This window comes from Mesoplodon mirus (assembly GCF_964341445.2).
Source record: "Mesoplodon mirus genome assembly, chromosome: 10".
NCBI classification, from domain to species: Eukaryota; Metazoa; Chordata; class Mammalia; order Artiodactyla; family Ziphiidae; genus Mesoplodon; species Mesoplodon mirus.
The window spans coordinates 7,289,199-7,308,914 of record NC_138986.1 but is presented as its reverse complement, the minus strand read 5'-3'; the positions used below and the strand labels follow the sequence as shown (position 1 = coordinate 7,308,914).

The window sequence follows — 19,716 nt, the reverse complement described above, 5'->3', positions numbered from 1 at the left end:
CTGTATTATTATGAGCAAAGTAATACTTAGCTGAAACTGTTGCTGTAAAGATCTAGGAACACATGGAAACATATACCAAAGCTCCTAGCTGAGAACGGGACACACAAGTGTTCAATAATGTGTAGCTGTTATTATTACCACAAAGTAGCCACAGCAGCTGAATGTCCCTTTTAATTCAACCCATTTCCTAAGCCAGCTTTAGAATGTAATAATAACAATAGTTACACGTAGTAAAGCACTCCCTGATAGGCACTGGGCTAGGAGATTTATAGGAGTTAACTCATTTATGACCAAAAACTAGAAACGTACTATTCAAATATGCATACAGTCCTCCAGGAAACTTAATATGCCAACAATGCCATGACTCTCCCAGGTCAAGCAAAGGTCTGTGTGTGTGGATGGTAGTGCCTTTAAGAGAAAACGTACAAGAAAATATACTAGTTTCATTGATTCTAGATTAATTTTGAAGGTAGATCTGAGAGGATTTAATGATGAGTTAGATTTATCAATAGAGCCATCTAGGCACAAGCATATCTAAAAAACAAAAAATGTTCCCAGGCAGCACAGAGCAATCCACAACTACAGGGGCTGAAATGTACCTCTGGCCACTTTCTAGCTGCTGTAGGGAGTCAACTTCATCATATCACATCCTATGGTGAAACGTTTATGAAACTTTCTAGCCTGTGTGTGTGTGTGTGTGTGTGTGTGTGTGTGAGTGAGAGAGTGAGAGAGAGAGAGAGAGAGAGAGAGAGAGAGAGAGATTGAGAGATTGAGAGATTGAGAGAGAGAGAGAGAGAGATTGAGAGATTGAGAGAGAGAGAGAGAGAGATTGAGAATTGTCTTACCACAGCTTCCCAATCAATCTAATTAAGCAGCCCATAACCATTTTCAGGACTACCCAGTTGCTCAGGGAAACAGCCACCCCCATGAATCCCAAATTCAGCACATCCAGCCAACTGGTCGACCCCTGGGCAGAGACCACAAGGTGCTACAAAAACCTGTTCTAAGGATGCAGTACGATCTGGTGCATTCGATCCAACCTGAGATTACGTGGCTCTCGCCTCACTTCTCTCAGCTCTACAGCCTCTGTGGTTAAAAAATGAGCAGAGTCAGAACTTCCTAGTTAAGGTTTTTCTCCAACACGGCCACATGCCAACTGATAAGATGAAAATGTTAAGTGTTGATGCTGGGTTTGTAGGATAGTTGGGAACAGTAGGGCATCCTCTGCAGTCACCTTTCCATAATGTCCTCTCCCCCTCCAACCACTCTGCAGGGACCAGCAGAGAACACGAGTAGGGACTGAGACTAGTCAGCAAGATGGCACCCAGTCAAGGGGTTATTTGCATAAATATCTCTTCCTGGCTTCCCTCCTGAAGGTCTACCATCATGGTTACCAGTTGGGTTCACCCAAGGTCACTTATTTCCACTAAATATATAAAATACCTGAATGGGGTATCTTAAGTGGAACTTTGAAAACAGGTAAGACTTCAATAATAAACAGGCTAGGGCATCCACACTTTAACACTCTGAACTTTTTCTTGACTGTGAGCTAAAAACACAGTCGCAAATGTTTAAGATTAGTGGAGACCAGCCAAGCTGTGCAGGCCCATCACCATAGGGGACCAGCAAGTCAACCAACAGCTCAGCCGCTATCATGAGGTGTGATATGTGAACTTGAACCTCAAAGCCACTCTGGTCGTGCAGCAGGTATTTGCCAAAAACCTCCTTGGTGCTGGGAACACAAAGATGGCTAGGACTGTCCATGGCCTTCAGGTGTCCAAAGCATAGTGGGAAGAGAGAAACAGAAATCTAGCAATTGGACTTCCCTAGTGGTGCAGTGGTTAAGAATCTGCCTGCCAATGCAGGGGTCACGGGTTCGATCCCCGGTCTGGGAAGATCCCATATGCTGCGGAGCAACTAAGTCCGTGCACCACAACTACTGAGCCTGCGTTCCAGAGCCCGCAAGCCACAACTACTGAGCCCATGTGCCACAACTACTGAAGCCCAGGCACCTAGAGCCCATGCTCCCCAACAAGAAAGGCCACTGCAATGAGAAGCCTGCACACCGCAACAAAGAGTAGCCCCCACTCGCCACAACTAGGGAGAAGCCCACGCGCAGCAAGACCCAACGCAGCCAAAAATAAATAAATAAATTTTTAAAAAGAAAAAGAAATCTAGCAATTTCAGTGTTATTTCTGCCACTAAATTCTGCAAATAAGTTGTTGGACAGACATGCTCCCCAGCAAAAGAAATGGGTGCAGGAAAAGATGAGATTAGAATATGTCTCTGAGACATAAGTCCCTGGCCATAGTAGAACACAGAGGAAAAGACTGGAGCTCAAAATAATAAACCAGAGGGGTGTGTGTGTGTGTGTGTGTGTGTGTGTGAGAGAGAGAGAGAGAGAGAGAGAGAGAGAGAGAGAGAGAGAGAGAGAGAGAGAGAGAGAGAGAGAGGAAAGGTGAGAGACTCAATCTGTGCCAACTAGGGTACCGCATGTGACCTAACTCACACTGCATTTCTTTCTCTTGCTTTCTCCCTTCTCTGATGCTAAGGAGGAAAATGCTGGGGACCTTACACTACCAGAAAAATCTCAAGAGAGTCCCAAAGAAAAATGAACAGTCCCACAATTAGTCACAGCCACAGGGGAAAGGCATAAAACAAACATGGAGCAAAAGCAGTCTGAGAATTCATCTGCTGGAAATAAACAAACAAACAAGCAAACAAACATGTCAAAGTCTGGAAATAAATAAACATGTCAAAGTCCAGCAAAATGCTTGCAGCTCTTTGGATCTCGATCACGTCTCCCCCGGACCCCAGCTTACAGGCTTCCAAGCCCCAGACTGCTCTTGGTTTGACCAGAGCGCAGACGTGGAGGGAAAAAGAAGGGCATCTGGGGACAAACTAGGCCGTGCTTAGGTTCAGAGTAAGTCACAGCTGCCTGTGGTCTGTGGGATCAGGGCTCCAGAGGAGTTCGCGGCAGGATGCTCTGCCCTGCTTCCTGGGCACGGATCTGTGGTGCTGCCTGGCCTCTGATCCGAATGGCCAGCCCGAGTCCATCCTGGATGGGCCTGGGCCAGGGCAGACAGGGAGACGGAGCCCTCCGAGGAGGGAGCGGAAGGTCACGGAGTCGCTCCCCTGTGCTCAGTACCTCTAGCCAGTGGGTGTTTGCGGAACAGTCAACGGAAGCCCAGGAGCACGGGGGCGCGGGGGGCCCTGGGCAGGTGGCAGACGGGAGCGACAGAGGCAGCAGTGGACGGGGCGGTGGGTGCACAGTCGGCTCCCAGAGCAAACGTCCCAGGCCTTTGCCAAGCTGCAGGAAGAGGAGAGAGGACACCCAGCGGCGTCACTGCTGTAAGCCAGCCTGGATCTACCGCCGGTCAGTGGGATCCGACTTCGGCTTGTTAAAGACAAGCCAGAGGATCTTGTGCAATAAAAAAGAAGACTTGGCGCGTCTAACTCGGGGCTACACTCTTAAAAATAAAGTGCAGGGGGCTTCCCTGGTGGCGCAGTGGTTGAGAGTCCGCCTGCCGGTGCAGGGGATACGGGTTCGTGCCCCGGTTCGGGAAGATCCCACATGCCGCGGAGCGGCTGGGCCCGTGAGCCATGGCCGCTGAGCCTGCGCATCCGGAGCCTGTGCTCCACAACGGGAAAGGCCACAACAGTGAGATGCCCGCCTACCGCAAAAAAATAAATAAATAAAATAAATAAATAAAGTGCACGCTACCACTTCCAGGAATACACTTGGTTATGAACTCAAGATGCATCTGTACTTCCAGAGACTCCTTTCCGTGGCCAACGCTTCTCCCAGCTCCCAGAGTTGTAAGGGCTTTCCCCTCATCTCCATTCTCTCAGGGTTCTTACCTGTGTCACGCCAGAGCCTGCCTGGCCCAACTGGTGAACACACAGAGGCAAACGGTGGCCCCCCTGCTTCCTCCCCGAGCTGGCGGTGCCTGGTAGCAACGCCGACAGAGCTGCGGATTAACCATTAACCGATTAACCGGGGTGGGAGTGGGAGGTGTAGGAGTCCCCTACAGACCCACCTGAGGATGCCGGCATCCAACTTAACGGGGCTGACAAAACCATGGCTGCAGGTGTAGCCACTGGTAAGGAAAACAACACTTCTCCACATCTAGAAACTTCTAATCTCTCTGTAGCCAAAGAGAGAGCCTGACAAGCACCTATGAAAAAGCCGGGATGAAGGCAAACAAATGCCACGATACCTTGCAGTTCATAAAAGTGATGGGGGATTTCAGCTGCACGGGATCCAGTGCCAGAACAGCTGGTCAAATCGCATTTTGAGAACATTCCATCTCTCTTCCACCCTCTACACTTTATCCTACTTTTCATGAGAAAACACTGAATGAAGGGAAACGGATTAGGGTGGAAGGAGCTAACAATGATGGCACGCCTACTTTGTGCTGGGCGACTGACGAGGTGTTTTACTTATAATCATGAAACCCTTAAACAGCACGAAATGGGAACGCTTAACTGAGCTTCAGAAAAGTCAGATAACCTCCCCACGGTCCCAGAGCTGGTAAATGCAGGAGCCAGGGTACAAGGCACATGTGTGGGTCTCGAAATCACTGGGGAGTTTTGCTTACACATCTGTCTCTCCCCTGCTACCCTCAGAGGGAAACAGAAATATCTGTTCTGGAGACCTGAGCACACATTCATCTTTCAGGGCATCCACTTTATTGCGTAGTTTTACACGTTTGAAAATAAAACACAGGAAACCTACAATTTGGGAGAATGTGGTCATCGATGGGAGGTTGATAGGAAATAACATTCGTGCAGCCTTTGTAAACAAATCTGCATCGACATTCCTTTCAGAAATATGTAGTTAGAAAACTGGTCCTTGTATAATCAAACTTTAAGAAATGTTGGTTTTTAGATCTGTGTGATCTTGCACAGAAGAACCACATTTCCTGTGCATAACCAGAAGCATCCTGGCAAAATTAAACCGGAACATTGACAGGTTTGCGTTCAGTTCTTGATTTTCTTGGGTTTTATGACATCTTCTTTCTGATTTGGGTTAATAAGTCCAAAATCACCCCACAGTGACCTTGAGCTGGCAGCCAGCGAAGGAAGCAGTGGGAGGGCTGAAATGGATGCTTGGCAGATGGAGAACTGGTCGGCAGAGCCCAGGACCACAGCAGCCGGCCACATCCTTGCTGGGTGGCCACATCACTCATGATCTCCCTCCAGGCACCCCTGTCCCTCGCCTCATAATTCTCCCTTTACCTACACCTCTCATCCCCTCCTAAGACCACCCCCGTTCTCCAAGGCCTCAGCCCTGTGTCCACACCTTCTGGGAAATTTCTGCATCGCTGGGTGCAGCGGTCAGTGTGCTAATAACACTGAAACATCATTCTCCTGTGGTTGAAATACCGAAGTCCTTCCCCATATTGGTAAACAGAGCTGCCCCAAACACCAAAACTCGCCCCCCATATCCTACCTTTACCACGGTGGCCCCAGCTCCTACCCGGACCTCTGGGCCCTCCCCAGGAGGCTGCTGTATGGCTGAGTGGTCTGTGGACACACACAGGGTGTCCCCAGTGGACACGTTCCCCACCTCCCATTATTGCTCAAGCCCTGTGCTGTGTGACTGGCTCATATGCCCCTTCGTTGCCTCTCTCTGTAGGTTATAAAGTCACTGGGAGCAACGACTGGACCTTTCAGTCTGTCCTTGTGTCTCCACAGCACCCAGAGCAGCGTCTTCCACAGAAAATATACCCAACACGCTTGCCGGATAAATATCTTGAAGATGCATCAACTGCCCTCATCATCCTCTGAGGCCCCGTGCCTAGAAGGCACTAGGGAGCTTTGTGGGTGCCCTCTGCTCAGGAATCAGTCTTCTATTCTCTGCACCTCGATGTACGCAGACATGCGACAGGAATTCAATCTACTTTCAGGCAGAGCTGTGATGGATGCCCTAAATAACTGTTAACTGAACGGAAACGCGAGGTCTGAGGCTACACGTCGTGCTGTGGGTGGCAGGCACCCTCCACGCTGGCCCCAGTGGTCCTCTCCTCTTGGTACGTCCCTGCCTCCTGGAGCATGGGGTGGGCTCCTCAGCTCACCTCCAACAAATGGAATACAGCAGAAGTGTCAGGTCCAGTAAGGCTGTGGCTTCTGCTTCCGGTGCTTTCTCCCACTCACTCTTGCATTGCTCCCCGTGGGGATCAGCTGACACCTGAGCAGAGGCCCAGGCGCGAGAATCAGGCTGGCAACAAACAAGGGTGAGCCTGGAGGCAGGTCATCGCGCGGCCAGCCTTCAGATGAGACCACCATCCAGCCTCGGAGGGACCCCTGCCAGGACCCCCGCGGAGCTGAGCTTTGATCTCAGACCACACAAACGGAGATAACTCGAGTTTGTTTTGAGCCACAACGTTTGGGGCTTGTCAGCTGCCGTAGATAACTAACACATAGGGCTTCTTTAAAGACCCAAAGAGAACATCCCAGTTGGCCTCCGGGGTAACTGCCAAGCCACACGTACCCAGCAGATAAAAATGGACAAGAACAGCTGCTGTTACGGAGTGCTTACCAGGGCCTGGCGCTACTCAAAGACCCAACAAACGTGATCTTAGGTAACCTTTCGTGCCACTGTGAAGCAGGACGTGCGTATTTTACTTGGGGCACAGAGAAAAGTAAACAGCCTCGAAGCTTCGGAAGCCGTGACCCTTTGCATTACGTGCCTTGGCCTGTCCACTGGTCACACTCACCCCAAGGAGGAATGACTCAGTGAATCCCTTAAAGACCACAACCAGAGCCTTTGGTGCCTGGCCCATGCCAGGCAAGGCCAGCTCCGAGGGAACCAGAGCCTGGGGGACAAGCCACCCGAATGACCACACAGGGTAAAAGCTTAGAAAAGACTAAAAACCCTCCCCCTTTTTTCTTTTTAAAAGAATCCCATCACTTTCTCTGCAAATCCAATTTCACATTTAATAACCCTCCTCTCAAGGATTTCTTCAAATTTCACTTGCTTCAATTTCAACTCACCTCCTCTTGGGTTGTTACATGTTAAGATGAGAAATGCCCCGTCAGGAACCTGCTTTATAAGTCTTCTTCTCTAAAAAGCAAACTCCTCAGACTCCAGAAGGATCTCAACATCGTGTGTTACTTTAAAAAAAGAGATCGGGGCTTCCCTGGTGGCGCAGTGGTTAAGAATCTGCCTGCCAACGCAGGGGACACGGGTTCGAGCCCTGGTCCGGGAAGATCCCACATGCTGCAGAGCAACTAAGCCCGTGCGCCACAACTACTGAGACCGTGCGCCACAAATACTGAGCCCGCGTGCCACAACTGAGCCTGCACTCTAGAGCCCGCGAGCCACAACTACTGAGCCCGCATGCTACAACTATTGAGTCGCGCGCCTAGAGCCCGTGCTCCGCAACAAGAGAAGCCACCGCAATGAGAAGCCCACGCACCACAACGAAGAGTAGCCCCCACTCACCGCAACTAGAGAAAGCCCACGTGCAGCAACGAAGACCCAACGCAGCCAAAAATAATAAATAAATAAGTAACTAAGTAAGTAAATAAATAAACAAAAGAGATGAATCAGGTGAGTTTTTTTGAAGGTCAATTAAGACAAAAGCACTGCTAAACAATTCATATAACAAGATGCTCCTTGGTTCCTTTCAAGGGTAGTAGGAATGGATGGGCCGCTTCAGGAAGGGGTCAGGCAGCTCCCCTGGCCTCACGCCCTCCAGGTAAACCTCAGGTGCTCCAGGAGACACACGTGGGTGGTAAATCATGCCCTGCCACGTAGGGAGGACATCCCCCTGTGAGAACACAGTCTGGAGCTTCCGACTGAGCTGGCTCAACCCCACGAGGTCACGATGCCGTCTCCCTTCCCTCCCAGTGCCTCTGCCAGCTCACAGCTGCATCAGAACGTGCACAGATGGCCACGGCCCCAGCACCGGCTGCTTCCCCAGTGCTGGGGGGTAGGGAGCTCGGTGCTCACCTGCTGCCCCGCCCCACTGTCCCTCCACTGCTGGAGGGAACATGGGGGCCAGACAATCTGGTGGCGCCCTGAGCAGGGCTACCCAGGCTCCAGTGAGAAGGGGAGTGGTGTCGTCCTAAGGTTGTGAGACCTGCCCACCCCCGCTGGGTGGAGCTCCTAAAACTCCAGACCAAGAGGCAAGGCTCGTGCCCTTGCACACGACATTAGTTGTTCGGTTTTTAAGAGGAAGAAATGAAACCCAATAGCTACGGTTCTCATCGAGGAAGTCAAGGCTGGAGACGAGCAGTCCCTGTGCCGTTGGCGGGTGGCCATTCTGCTTAAGAACTTTCGTGCCCTGCACCCTGTGTGCCAAGCCGTAAAGCGATCGGGATGTCAGAGCCTCTGCCTGTAAAATGCTAAAGGGTGCTGACACTCATCACTCCACGAAAGCCTCCCCCTCTCAGTCCCAGGTCTCCTGTCCAGTCCAAGGTCTCCCCTCCAGTCCCAGGTCCTCTCTCCACATGTTCCTTCTCCTCTGAGCACCGCGTGGGGCCCACCCTCTTTACCGTGCAGCGCCTGGGGGCTGCCTCTGGGCGTCTGTGAGTTTCCCCGAGCATCATCCCTGTTCGTGCCCCTGCGTCCTTGGTCCTGCTGTTCCATCCCTGACCCCATGGTGGTACTGAGGGTTTTCCTTCCTCAGAACGAGCCCTGCACAGAGGCAGGACTGGAAACTCGGTCCCTCCAGCCCTCACCCTGGTCATTCTCTGACACAAGGCACTCCCCCAGCTTTTCCTCTCAACACCCTCCCAGAGGAAAGAGCAGCAACTCGGAAATCAGAGTCACTAGTTCCTATCCTGGGGCAAATTCTTTACCCAAACTGAGGCTCTGGCCTTTTATCTATAAAAAGTAAACAATAACGATACCATAGAGATTGAAAATAGCACAAATAAGGTGAAAGACGCGCATAGAAGAAGCCCGTGGTCACAAAGCCACCGGGGGACCACGGCCACTGGAAAGTGCCTCTGAGTCCAACACACCTTCTGTTGCCCCAAATTACACGTTTCACAACCTGAGCATGAACGTACCCGAGCTGCCTGCGAAGCCCAGAGAATCAGCAGCTGCCCCCAGACTACGCTTGAAGACCAGTGTTCCAGGAAGCCTAGCTCGTAGGCAGCATCAGCACTATTTCTGGTCAGGATGCAAAGACACCCCGTCCCCTTTCTCCTCTAAGGGAAGAAGGATCCGATCGTCAATCATCAGTATCCGTGATGGGGTTCGGATTATGACATTTTTCTCTCCTCTCAGAGACAATAAAGCCACAGAACTGTAGCTAAGATCTCTGTCCGAGGCCTCTACAACAGAGAAAGGTAGATGATAGAATTTCTGGTTTTGTTCCTGAAAATATGTTTGAACACGAACACACACACACACACACACACACACACACACACACACACACACACACACACACACGTGTGCCTGCACAGACATCACGTCAGTACTGGAAGAAAAAATAGGAAAGCAAAGGAGAAAACTGTTGGCAGGGCAGCCTGTCCATTCCTAGAAATCCTTTCAGTGCACTCACCCCCAGGCATTCCAGTTTTCAGTGCACTCACCCCCAGGCATTCCAGTTTTCAGTGCACTCACCCCCAGGCATTCCAGTTTTCTAGAAGTCTTAAGGTAGCAACAGTGATTTAACACACTGTTTCCATCTCTTGAAAAACTGCTAATGATCTTAGTTGCCTTTTGACAGTTTAACTGTACAACGACCATCATTTGTCCTAAAGACATTATTGGAACCTGTTTCTAAGCATATTTCCTTCTCTCACCTTTGGCCCCAAATTTTAAAAAAATGTTTAGGACTTCCCTGGGGGCGCAGTGGTTGAGAATCCACCTGCCAGTGCAGGGGACACGGGTTCAAGGATCCCCTGGTCTGGGAGGATCCCACATGCCACGAGCAACTGGGCCTGTGCGCCACAGCTACTGAGACTGCGCTCTAGAGCCTGTGAGCCACAACTACTGAGCCCATGCGCCACAAATGAGGAAGCCCGCACGCCTGGAGCCCATGCTCCGCAACAAGAGAAGCCATCTCAATGAGAAGCCCGCGCACCTCAACGAAAAGTAGCCCCTGCTCGCCACAACTAGAGAAAGCCCGCGCGCAGCAACGAAGACCCAATGCAGCCAAAATAAATAAATGAATAAATAAATTTTTAAAAAAAGTTTAAAAAAGCAAATACAAAATGTGTCCCAAGGCTATTTAGTCTCTCTTAGCCAAGGCTCTTCCCAACAGGCAGAGGCCAGCAGGACCCAAAGTTCTGTTGCCAACTCTGGGACTCCCAGGCACGTCCGGGACTGGACACACTGAGACCATCCCCAGGGAATCTGACCCAGGACTCTTGTCACATCTACTCTGCCTGGTCTTCAAACTCCTGCCTTCTACACGCTATGATTCTGTCTACATGGGCCACCAAAAGCAAGTGCGACATGCGCGGGCCCCGTCTGTCTGCGTTCCCGGGGGCAACACAGGATCCCCAAGTTCCGGTGCGAGTGGTCTCTGACTTTCCCAGCCCCGGGCTGGTCCACGCCGTGATTCCTGTCGGGATACCTGAGCCCGAGGACTCTGGTACTTGCTCCAGGCTCAACCATCACAGCTCAATGTGTTAACCACGACAGAAGTCAACTGGGGAGGCCCAGTCCCAAAGGTATGCAAGAAGTCAAACTAGTTGGAGAAAAACAGGATTTTGTATTTATTCTGAATTCTGCAGGTCAACGCTGTCGCCTAGGCACTCAGCTTTCTCACGTCCATGAGGATGAACATTCAGAGGTGAATTCTGCCCATCAGCCAGGGAGGGAGCAGAGCATAGAGATTAAGACTACGAAGCTGGACAAGTTCAAGTGCAAATCTGCGTGACAGCTGTGTGGCCCCGCAGCTTTTAAAGAAGGGCAGGTGTCAGTTCCTGACTCCCAAATGTTTCTGTAAGGATTAAATACATTGATCGTATGTCAAATGCCCAGTGTGTCATAACTGCTGAATAAACATGATCTTTACTCACAAGCAGATGTTCATCTTGATTCTGAGCAAGAAGGAAAAGCAGTTGGTTAAGAACATTTCAACAGGGGCTTCCCTGGTGGCGCAGTGGTTGAGAGTCCGCCTGCCGATGCAGGGGACACGGGTTCGTGCCCCGGTCCGGGAAGATCCCACGTGCCACGGAGTGGCTGGGCCCGTGAGCCATGGCCGCTGAGCCTGTGCGTCCGGAGCCTGTGCTCCGCAACGGGAGAGGCCACAACAATGAGAGGCCCGCGTACCGCAAAAAGAAAGAAAGAAAGAAAGAACATTTCAACAACTCTGTTAATGCTGCTGCAAATTCTGAACGACCAAGAGCGAAAAGACAACTTACAGGGCTGAAGGAGAGAGACGTGTGAGATGGGAAATGCACGTCCGACTTACCCCTAAGACCCCGAAGCGCTCGGCCAGGCTCCAACCGCAGAGAAAGTCGATCTCAAACTTGTGGTTCAGAACAACGATGGCGTTTTCCTTCCCGTACTTGGGGTAGGCCCGGGGGTCCGTGTGGATGATGCACTCCGTGCCCGACCACCATTCCAGCAGCATCACCAGCTCTGGAACAAACCACCACAACAGACGGACCTTTATTTCACGCACCCTCTGTGACCAGCGGTCTGGTCTGCTGGGCCAGGTGGCAGCAAGGCTCTGCCGCCCTGGCTGGAACAGAAAGTAACGTTGAGTGGTCAGGTTCTGGATCGTTTCAGCCCAGACCCCAGTTCTTGAAAGCGTTTTGACGCAGAAGGAATAAAAGATCGAGAAAACTCCACAAGTCTCCAGGGGAGGAGAGGAAGCTTCGAGAAGGCAAATGACTCGCATTCCCTGATTAAGTACCTTGGGAAAAAATAAATCAGAAAGCCTGAATCCATCAAGAATCCACGCCCTTGTGTTTTCAGAGCCCTGAAAGGCAGTGTGAGGTGATGTACAGAATTCGTAACATCCTTGGAAATGACTAACTGGGATACTTATAAACACCATCAAGGAACACTAAATACCCCATTTTTCTCTCCCATGTACGACACTGGAGTGCCCCAGAAATAGTGGAGCCCTGCGGTGAAACACCAGCACCTGGAGGGCAAGGATAAATTAGGTCCATCACCTTGTGGGCCTCAACGCAACTATTAAAACACTCTTGTAGGAGCTTGTGAAATAGGAAAGTCCTTTTTTGGGCAACAGTGACCAACTTGCCTTTATTCTTCAGTGATACCTCTAATCTAGGTCACCAATACCCAACCCAGTGGCCTCAGGACAAGCCTTTATGGTAGAAATTGTCCAGAAGAACAGCCGAACCTTGGTGATTAGAACTACAGCTATAGAGTGACTTGGAAATGGAATTTTAGAGCTAAGCCTGTTCAGCAGATGGGTGGATAGGTGGGTGAGCCCTCTGCGAAGGACACGCCCCTTTTTATCACCACTTAGAGGGGTGCATGTTAGGCAGAGGACTCACTCATCACCCGCCCCTACACATACGCACACAGACCAGCAGGTGTGGTCTCGACTCCAGCCAAGTCTCGTGTGTGAAAGGCTTGGGCCGCTGCCCTTGGAAACCTCTCTCCTTGAGGCTGGAGACTGGTGCCTAGGTACTGGAGCCAGAACTCTCTAGAAGGCACTACAGTCTAGTTTCTAAGCACGAGCACTGTGGGGCTTTGGACAGATGAACCGCATGGCACCGCAGCCTCCTAATCTTTGGAGGGGTGGCCTCATTGGCTTTTGTGAGAAGCAACGGGCATGACACGTAACAGGCACTCTGTGCAAAGTACATGCCAAGCTCCCACCAAACCCAGGCTTCAGCATCTACCAGTGTCATCAGAACCAAACCAAAACACACCCCTGACTTGACACTGAAGAGTCCGCCTATTCCTAGGAGTTGAGAAAACGCTGAGCCCCCAGGCAGCTGTCCCAGGGCAGCGACACTGGTAGGACCTAGAGGTGGCCATCAGGGAGGGGAGGGGCGCAGGGCAGCCTGGCCGGCGGGACAGTTCCCACCGTGTAGAAAGATGCTTCTACTGCTGCACTGATTTGTTCTAAGAGATGGGTGGGCGGTACCCACCCTTCCCATTACTGGTCACGGAGCCCAGAGAAGCCCTAAGCAGAGCCGCGTGGAAGCAGCGAGATCAGGCTGAACTGGTGTTCCCTGTGACTCATCCTGCAAACACCTCCTGAATGCCTCTCTGTGCCCCGCGGCTCCCTGCCCAGGGCAGGCCGGGCCCCCCTTCCACTTTCCCCAGCGCCCTTCGTGGCACTTATCACAGCTTGTGTCACAGTGAGATGACACCCTGGCCCCTACTGACCACAGGCCCCACCAGGCACAGACCACCTTGCTTGGCTCACCCTGACCCCAGCCCTCACTCCGGAACCCAGCACCGTGCCGGCGCATCTACGCTTCCAACAAACACTGTTTGGTGACCCGATGTGTGCAAGCAGGATGTGAGGGGCTGGAGGTGTGGTAGCAAACCCACAGCCGCTCCCGGGCTCCCACCCTCCTGGAGCCTGCAGCCCTGAGGGAAGGCGGTTGCGCCCTCAGGAGGTGGTATGACCAGGAGAGCAGAGGCTCTTCACAGGATGGGCGGCAGCTGAATATGATGCTCATGGATTTGGGGCCAGACCCAGCCAGGCTCCGGTCCTGCGGATGCCACGCAATGGCTGTAAGACTTCTGGTCTGTTTCTCAATGTCCCCTAAATGTCAGCATCCTTGTCTGTGAATAAAGATAGGAAAAGCAGGGCTTCCCTGGTGGCGCAGTGGTTGAGAGTCCGCCTGCCGATGCAGGGGACATGGGTTCGTGCCCCGGTCCGGGAGGATCCCACATGCCGCGGAGCGGCTGGGCCTGTGAGCCATGGCTGCTGAGCCTGCGCGTCCGGAGCCTGTGCTCCGCAACGGGAGGGGCCGCAACAGTGAGAGGCCCGCGTACCGCAAAAAAAAAAAAAAAAAAAAAAAAAAAAGATAGGAAAAGCTTCTAGAGATGCTGTGGGTATTAAATCAGATCATGTAGTCAAGGCACCTGGCATGATGTTGCACATAGTAGGGGATCAGTAAGCTTCTTACTACTATTATACACACTGTAATTCTGTAGCAGTCCTGGCTCTGTGACCAGGGGAGGGGGGAGAGAGAGAGAGAGAAAGAGAGACAGAGTGTTACAGCGACTTCAGCACCAGGGTAAGCAGTTATGATTTACGATTTCACAATAAAGGCAATGAGAAGTCACTGGAGCATTTTTAAAGAGGCCACAGCAGCACCTAATTTGCATTTTGAAATGATCACTCTGGCTGAAGTGGGAACAGATCAGAAGCAGGGAGGCCCGTCAGGGGGTGACTGCAGCAGCCCAGTGAGAGGTGATGGCAGCGGGACCAGGTGGTGACAGTGCGGAGAGGCCTGATTTCTCCCTCATCTCAACAGGCTGTTAGCTACACAACTGAACACTGAATCTCACTGGATAAAAGAGTTTTGTTTCCTTTTTTCCCCCTTTTTTTTCACCAAGTGTTTCTATTTTTTTTTAAATTCACAAGAAGTATTTACATCTATAGTCACAATGTAAAACAGTTCAATTAATCCAGAAGTATTTAGAGGAAAATGTGTAATTCTCCTTGATGGCCCTGCAGCGTGCCCATCAGAATCCTCTTTCTTGTTTGTTTCCAGTTAAGGGACCACAAGGGACACTCTTGGGAGGTTTGACGGGCTTTTCAGGTCACATGCGTCGCGGCTGATGTGCTGATTCACCTCCTCAGTGTGAAGCAGAAGCTAGACCTGCATCAGCTCCAGCCCCTCCAGCCCCTCTGACTCCTGGGCCTGGCTGTGTCTGCTCCTGGGAGGGCCCGGCTGCTGCGGGACCCCAGGCCACCCAGGTCACCCACATCATCCACGCCAGGTGCAGTAGGAACCCACAGAGGTTCCGGTCTGTCCTCACAGGGCTGCAGATACTGCTTGGGGGTCCTGACCTCTTGATCATCCATCCATTTACATCCATCACCCGTTCCTGACGACTCTCCCTGGGACTTCTAGCTCCAGCAGGAGCTGCAGAGACAAGAGCCCTCCCGGGCTGGCCAAACAGCCCCACACATGAAAAAGGGCCGCACCCTTTACAGGTGTGTGCGTCTGCCAGCAGCTCCACTCCTCTGGGTGAGCTCTGGGGGGCACGTCCCCTGCCCATGCCCCCCCTCCCCCAATCCCAGCTCCCTTCTCCAGGGTTAGCCATTAGGAACAGCTTGGAGAGTGGCCTCCTCGTCCTGTTCTTCAGAGTTTACACACACACACACACACACACACACACACACACACACACACGTTTTCCCCCCATGAATGGGTTCATACTTCATCGATATTTGAAAGCATATACATATAGCTATTTTCTCCAAACGGTGTATTTTGGGCTCTCTCCATGTTAATACAGATACACAGAAGTATCAGCAAATGTTTTTCGGGCTCTGGCCATGGGTCACAGCCAAGGCCACACGGTATTGCATTAAATCCTCACATTAACCCTGTGAGAGGCACGATGATTGCCCCCATTTTAAAGATGAAGAAATAGAGGCACAGGGATCTCTCTCATTCTACGAAATTGCCATTTTCTAGGTCAAAAATAGCCAGAACGGCAATTTCATGAGGGGTAACTAGCTGCGCGGCCGTTCCTGCTACGGTTTTACTATGATTTATTCAGCCATTCTGCCATCGATTAGCACTTCTTCCCCTTGTTTTTTATTGTTACAAATACTGTGGTAAACATCCTTGAAAACGCATGTTTAAAAAAAAATTGTTCAAGTATTTCTCCAATATAGGGATACCAAAAAGCAGAATTATGGATTGAAGAGTATGCATACTTTAAAATTTTACGTATATTTCTAAATTGCCTTCCAAAAAGCTCTAAATGGAAATGTCAGTATTTGTTCAAAGCAGAAGCTAGAGCAGAGGCAGGGGATACAGGAGGGAAAGGGAGGGGCTGCCGCACACAGACGTGAAATCCTAGTGCAAGAGGGAGGACCTCTGGGCCCCAGGGTCGCATCCCGAGGCCCTGACAGGAGCTGACACCTCATATCAAAACGGTCCTTCCGCCCACCGCGATCTCAACCTGTCCATTAATCCCTGGGCCTCGTAGGAGGGAGGGGACACCCTGGTCACCCCCTTCTCGCCAGAGGCGTGGGCTGAGCCAGCAGGGGCCTGATGGCTGTCAAACACTCCTTACAGACAAGATCTGCGGCCAAGGTTTCTTCCGTATAACGCAGCAATCTTGAAGCCTCTTGTCCCATTTAAAGATGCTCAGCTTGCTAGATTTTGCAGTCTTTATTTTTGCTACTCCCTGAGGGCAGGGTGGCCGGAGGCGCTGGTGGGAGCCCAGCACAGGTGTCTTCCCGAAGCTCAGCCACCTCTGGACCCTGCGATCTGGGGCCACGCCTGGCTCCGGCCAGTTACTGCGGCATGTTTGGCAAACTCCACTTGGAGACAGGTGGGGCCAGCGAGGTCATGGCCAGGGAGGGGTGTGGAGCACAGGAAGTCGCCGTAAAACCCCAATCTGCTGCCTCCAGTTTCAGGGGCTGATGGAGGGACCAAACCCAGGGGGCTGTAAGGGCACACGGTCTGAAGGACGGATTTGTTTTTGTTCTATTTGCTATTGCGCTGTGCAGCTCGATTACAGATAGGAAAAAAGAAGTAGATGGACAAAAGGGAAAGGGGAGGAAAGGGGAGAGGCTCCTGGTTCATACTGGTAAAGAAGGAGGAAACGGTAACAACTAACATTCGCTGAGTCAGCTCACACATCACTGTCCCCATTTCACAGCTGACGGCATGGAAACACTGAGGCCAGGGAGCCGGTCCAGCTCCCACTGCTAGGAGGTGGGAGTGCTAGGCCCTACACCCAGACAGGGGGATTTAGAGGGTCCGCGAGGACACCAAAAGCCATGATTATATGGCGGAGGGGAGAGAAAGAGCATTTAGGGAGGGACGAGATCAGAGCATGTTCAGAGTACAAGGGTCACACCTTTGACCTTGGGCAGCTCTTCTCTGTGAGAGGAAGATGCCCAAATCAAAGGCTGCTGGGAAGGTTAAATATGCTAAAGTGATTAAAGCATGTAACGCTTGCCCGCCCTGGAACCAGTGCTTTTCTTCTCCTCAGTACTATGACCACCAAGGATGATAATACAGCAATAACGACAGAAGAAATAATGAAGGGACCGAGAGAACAGCCAGGAAAGAACGAGCAGCACACGGGCGAGTGCCGACTTCTGGGCGGCGCTGCCGTCACCCCCAGACCTCCCTGTCCTCAGCTCTGATGCGTCTCCTTTCACTGCAGTCCAGATGCTGAGCAGCTGTGAGACCCGGCTCCTGTGCTGGATCCCAGGGGTCGACACGCGCCTTGGAAAGCCAACGATCCTCCAAACCCACAGCCGAATCCTTCTGCAGCCCACGTGGGTGGAGGGGTGAGGGCTCCCTCCTTCTCCACCACACCTCTCCCCCAGCTTCCTGCTCGCACCTGCCACGAATGACATTTCTCTCCTCTCTCCAGCCCTTTCTGGAAGAAGTGCCGAGAATTCTAATAACACAAGGAGGCAAAGTTCCTGCAGAAAAAGGCTCGAAATCCAGATTGTTGATCAGAGTTCACTGTTCAAACAGCCAGAATCCCCCGCGTTGGAGATGCGGGGGACATGTGACCAAGGAAAATGGTATTTTTATAATCAACTTTATCTAACTTTAATAATTACATAATCACATGTGTAATTATATGTAATCTATAAACTAAGTATATATAATTATGTACTCATAATAGGTTTTTAAAATAATTTAGCTGATAATAATTTAGGTTAAACATGAAACCTCTCTACCTCAAAAGCTTCCAAAATGCAAAATCGAAGAAGTTTCTGGGGTTTGACGTGAGACCGCCCCCTTCTACACCCCCGGGGAGGAACATGCCCTGCCCTGGCCTTGGTTTCTGCACTCTCTGGGCCATGTTCAAAAGTGGGGATAAAAACATGAACTTGAACAGTTAGTGGGAGCTGAGTCAACAGGGAGGTTGGGGGCCAGCTCTGACCTCGCCAGCCCCGAGGGAGCCCACGGAGACCCTGAAAAGAGGATGGAGTTCAATAAACAAACGCACTTTCACACTACGGCGCTCGATACAGAATCCGGGGCTTCTGATGCGAGACCAGCTGCCGACTGGTCCCCGTCTGCCTACCAGGTCTATTGTGGAGCCTCCCAGCCTTACCACCAGACTCACAGCCCCATAACCGGCTCCAAACGCGGGGGAAGTCGGTTCCTCCCTGCCTAGCTATACCCCGTGGACCATGTTCATCACTTCCTCTCTTTTCCTCATGTCTGTTTTCCCTACCTCACCTTACCCATCCTTCCAGGCTCAACACATGACCATACTTCCACAAAACCGCAGGTCCCAGGCCGCCCAGACACAGGTCTTCCTAACTTCCTGACTCTATCTGTGTTCCACGCAGTTGGGCACTTACTTGTATTTTGTTTTGAATTATTTCTAGTTAATTCCCCAGCATATACCTTTTGGCCACAACCAGATTTCACTACTTTCTTTCCATGACACTAAACTAGGGACCCAGTTGTACTTGCAACATTTCAAACCACATCCCAGTCACCCAAGCATCTGCTTTTCCCACTTAGGTGCCCAGGTCATTGAATGATGCTGAGGCAAGAAGCCTATAAACAGATGCACAGTGTATCTATAGGGCTATTAACATTTCATAGGATGATTAGAAAAACAATGTCTAAAAAGGCTCCTTAGAATGAAGGAAAGTTTGGGAATCCCTGCCGGACCTCTCTGATAGAGACGGATCTGCTACAAGCTGGCAACACAAGAAGCCAACTCCTCTGGACCCTGCAGCATCTCCATCACGTCCTTCCAGCCCAGCAGAAGTGCCTGTTTCTATGCAGGCTTTGCCCTTGGCAGGGCATGGAGGGAATGGACTTGACCTGCTTGCTATGTTCTTGGAGCTCAAGTCTTAACGAGCTAATGCTGCCACGTTGTGACCTTTCTCTCTGAGCCTTGAGATGGCAGGTCAGGGTGATGAGGGGCCGTGAAAACATTTGCCTGAAAGGGGATGAAGTGATGCTCCTATCCCGACTTACACCCTGCAGTGAAGGAGACAGGAACCGGGTAACTGGCGCTGAGATAGAATTGGACTGAGAGCAGCCGGTATAAATGCTACAGGCGTTTACAATATGCACAGGAAATGGTAACGTTAGGAGCAGAAAAGCAGCTTTTCCACTAAGTGGAGCCAACACTCAGCTGCCAATTACTGGGTCTCACTTTCAGGACCAGGCAAAACAAGAAGTACGACTGTCCTGAGTGATGTTTATAAAAGCCAGGTTGAAGCCCTTTGCTTCCCACCCTCAGTCAAAACCCTGAGGTGGCTTCCCTGGTGGTGCAGTGGTTGAGAGTCCGCCTGCCGATGCAGGGGACACAGGTTCGTGTCCCGGTCCGGGAAGATCCCACATGCCACGGAGCGGCTGGGCCCGTGAGCCATGGCCGCTGAGCCTGCGTGTCCGGAGCCTGTGCTCCGCAACGGGAGAGGCCACAACGGTGAGACGCCCGCGTACCGCAAACAAACAAACAAACAAACAAACAAACAAACCCTGAGGTGGGAGGACAGGGAAAGGAAGGGTCTAGAACCCCACCTCCACCCCCCACTCTGGTGCCCCGATATTCTGGCTTCTCAAAATTCCCTTCCAAGAAAGCAGCTCAGAAATCACTGAGCCCTGACACCTGTGCCA

At 51.4% G+C, this 19,716-nt stretch overlaps 1 protein-coding gene across 3 annotated transcripts in view; it reads right to left on the bottom strand.

The window, feature by feature from the left end:
- AGPAT4 (1-acylglycerol-3-phosphate O-acyltransferase 4) overlaps positions 1-19,716 on the bottom strand; it is a 124,922-nt gene that overhangs the window by 28,391 nt on the left and 76,815 nt on the right. For all 3 annotated transcript variants that reach the window (XR_014295095.1, XM_082633522.1, XM_082633521.1), the window contains exon 3: positions 11,388-11,557. Coding sequence is in view for 2 of the 3 variants with exons in the window: in XM_082633522.1 (XP_082489648.1) it covers positions 11,388-11,557 (170 nt within the window). In the remaining variant the exon portion in view is untranslated. The remainder of the gene's footprint in view (positions 1-11,387; positions 11,558-19,716) is intronic.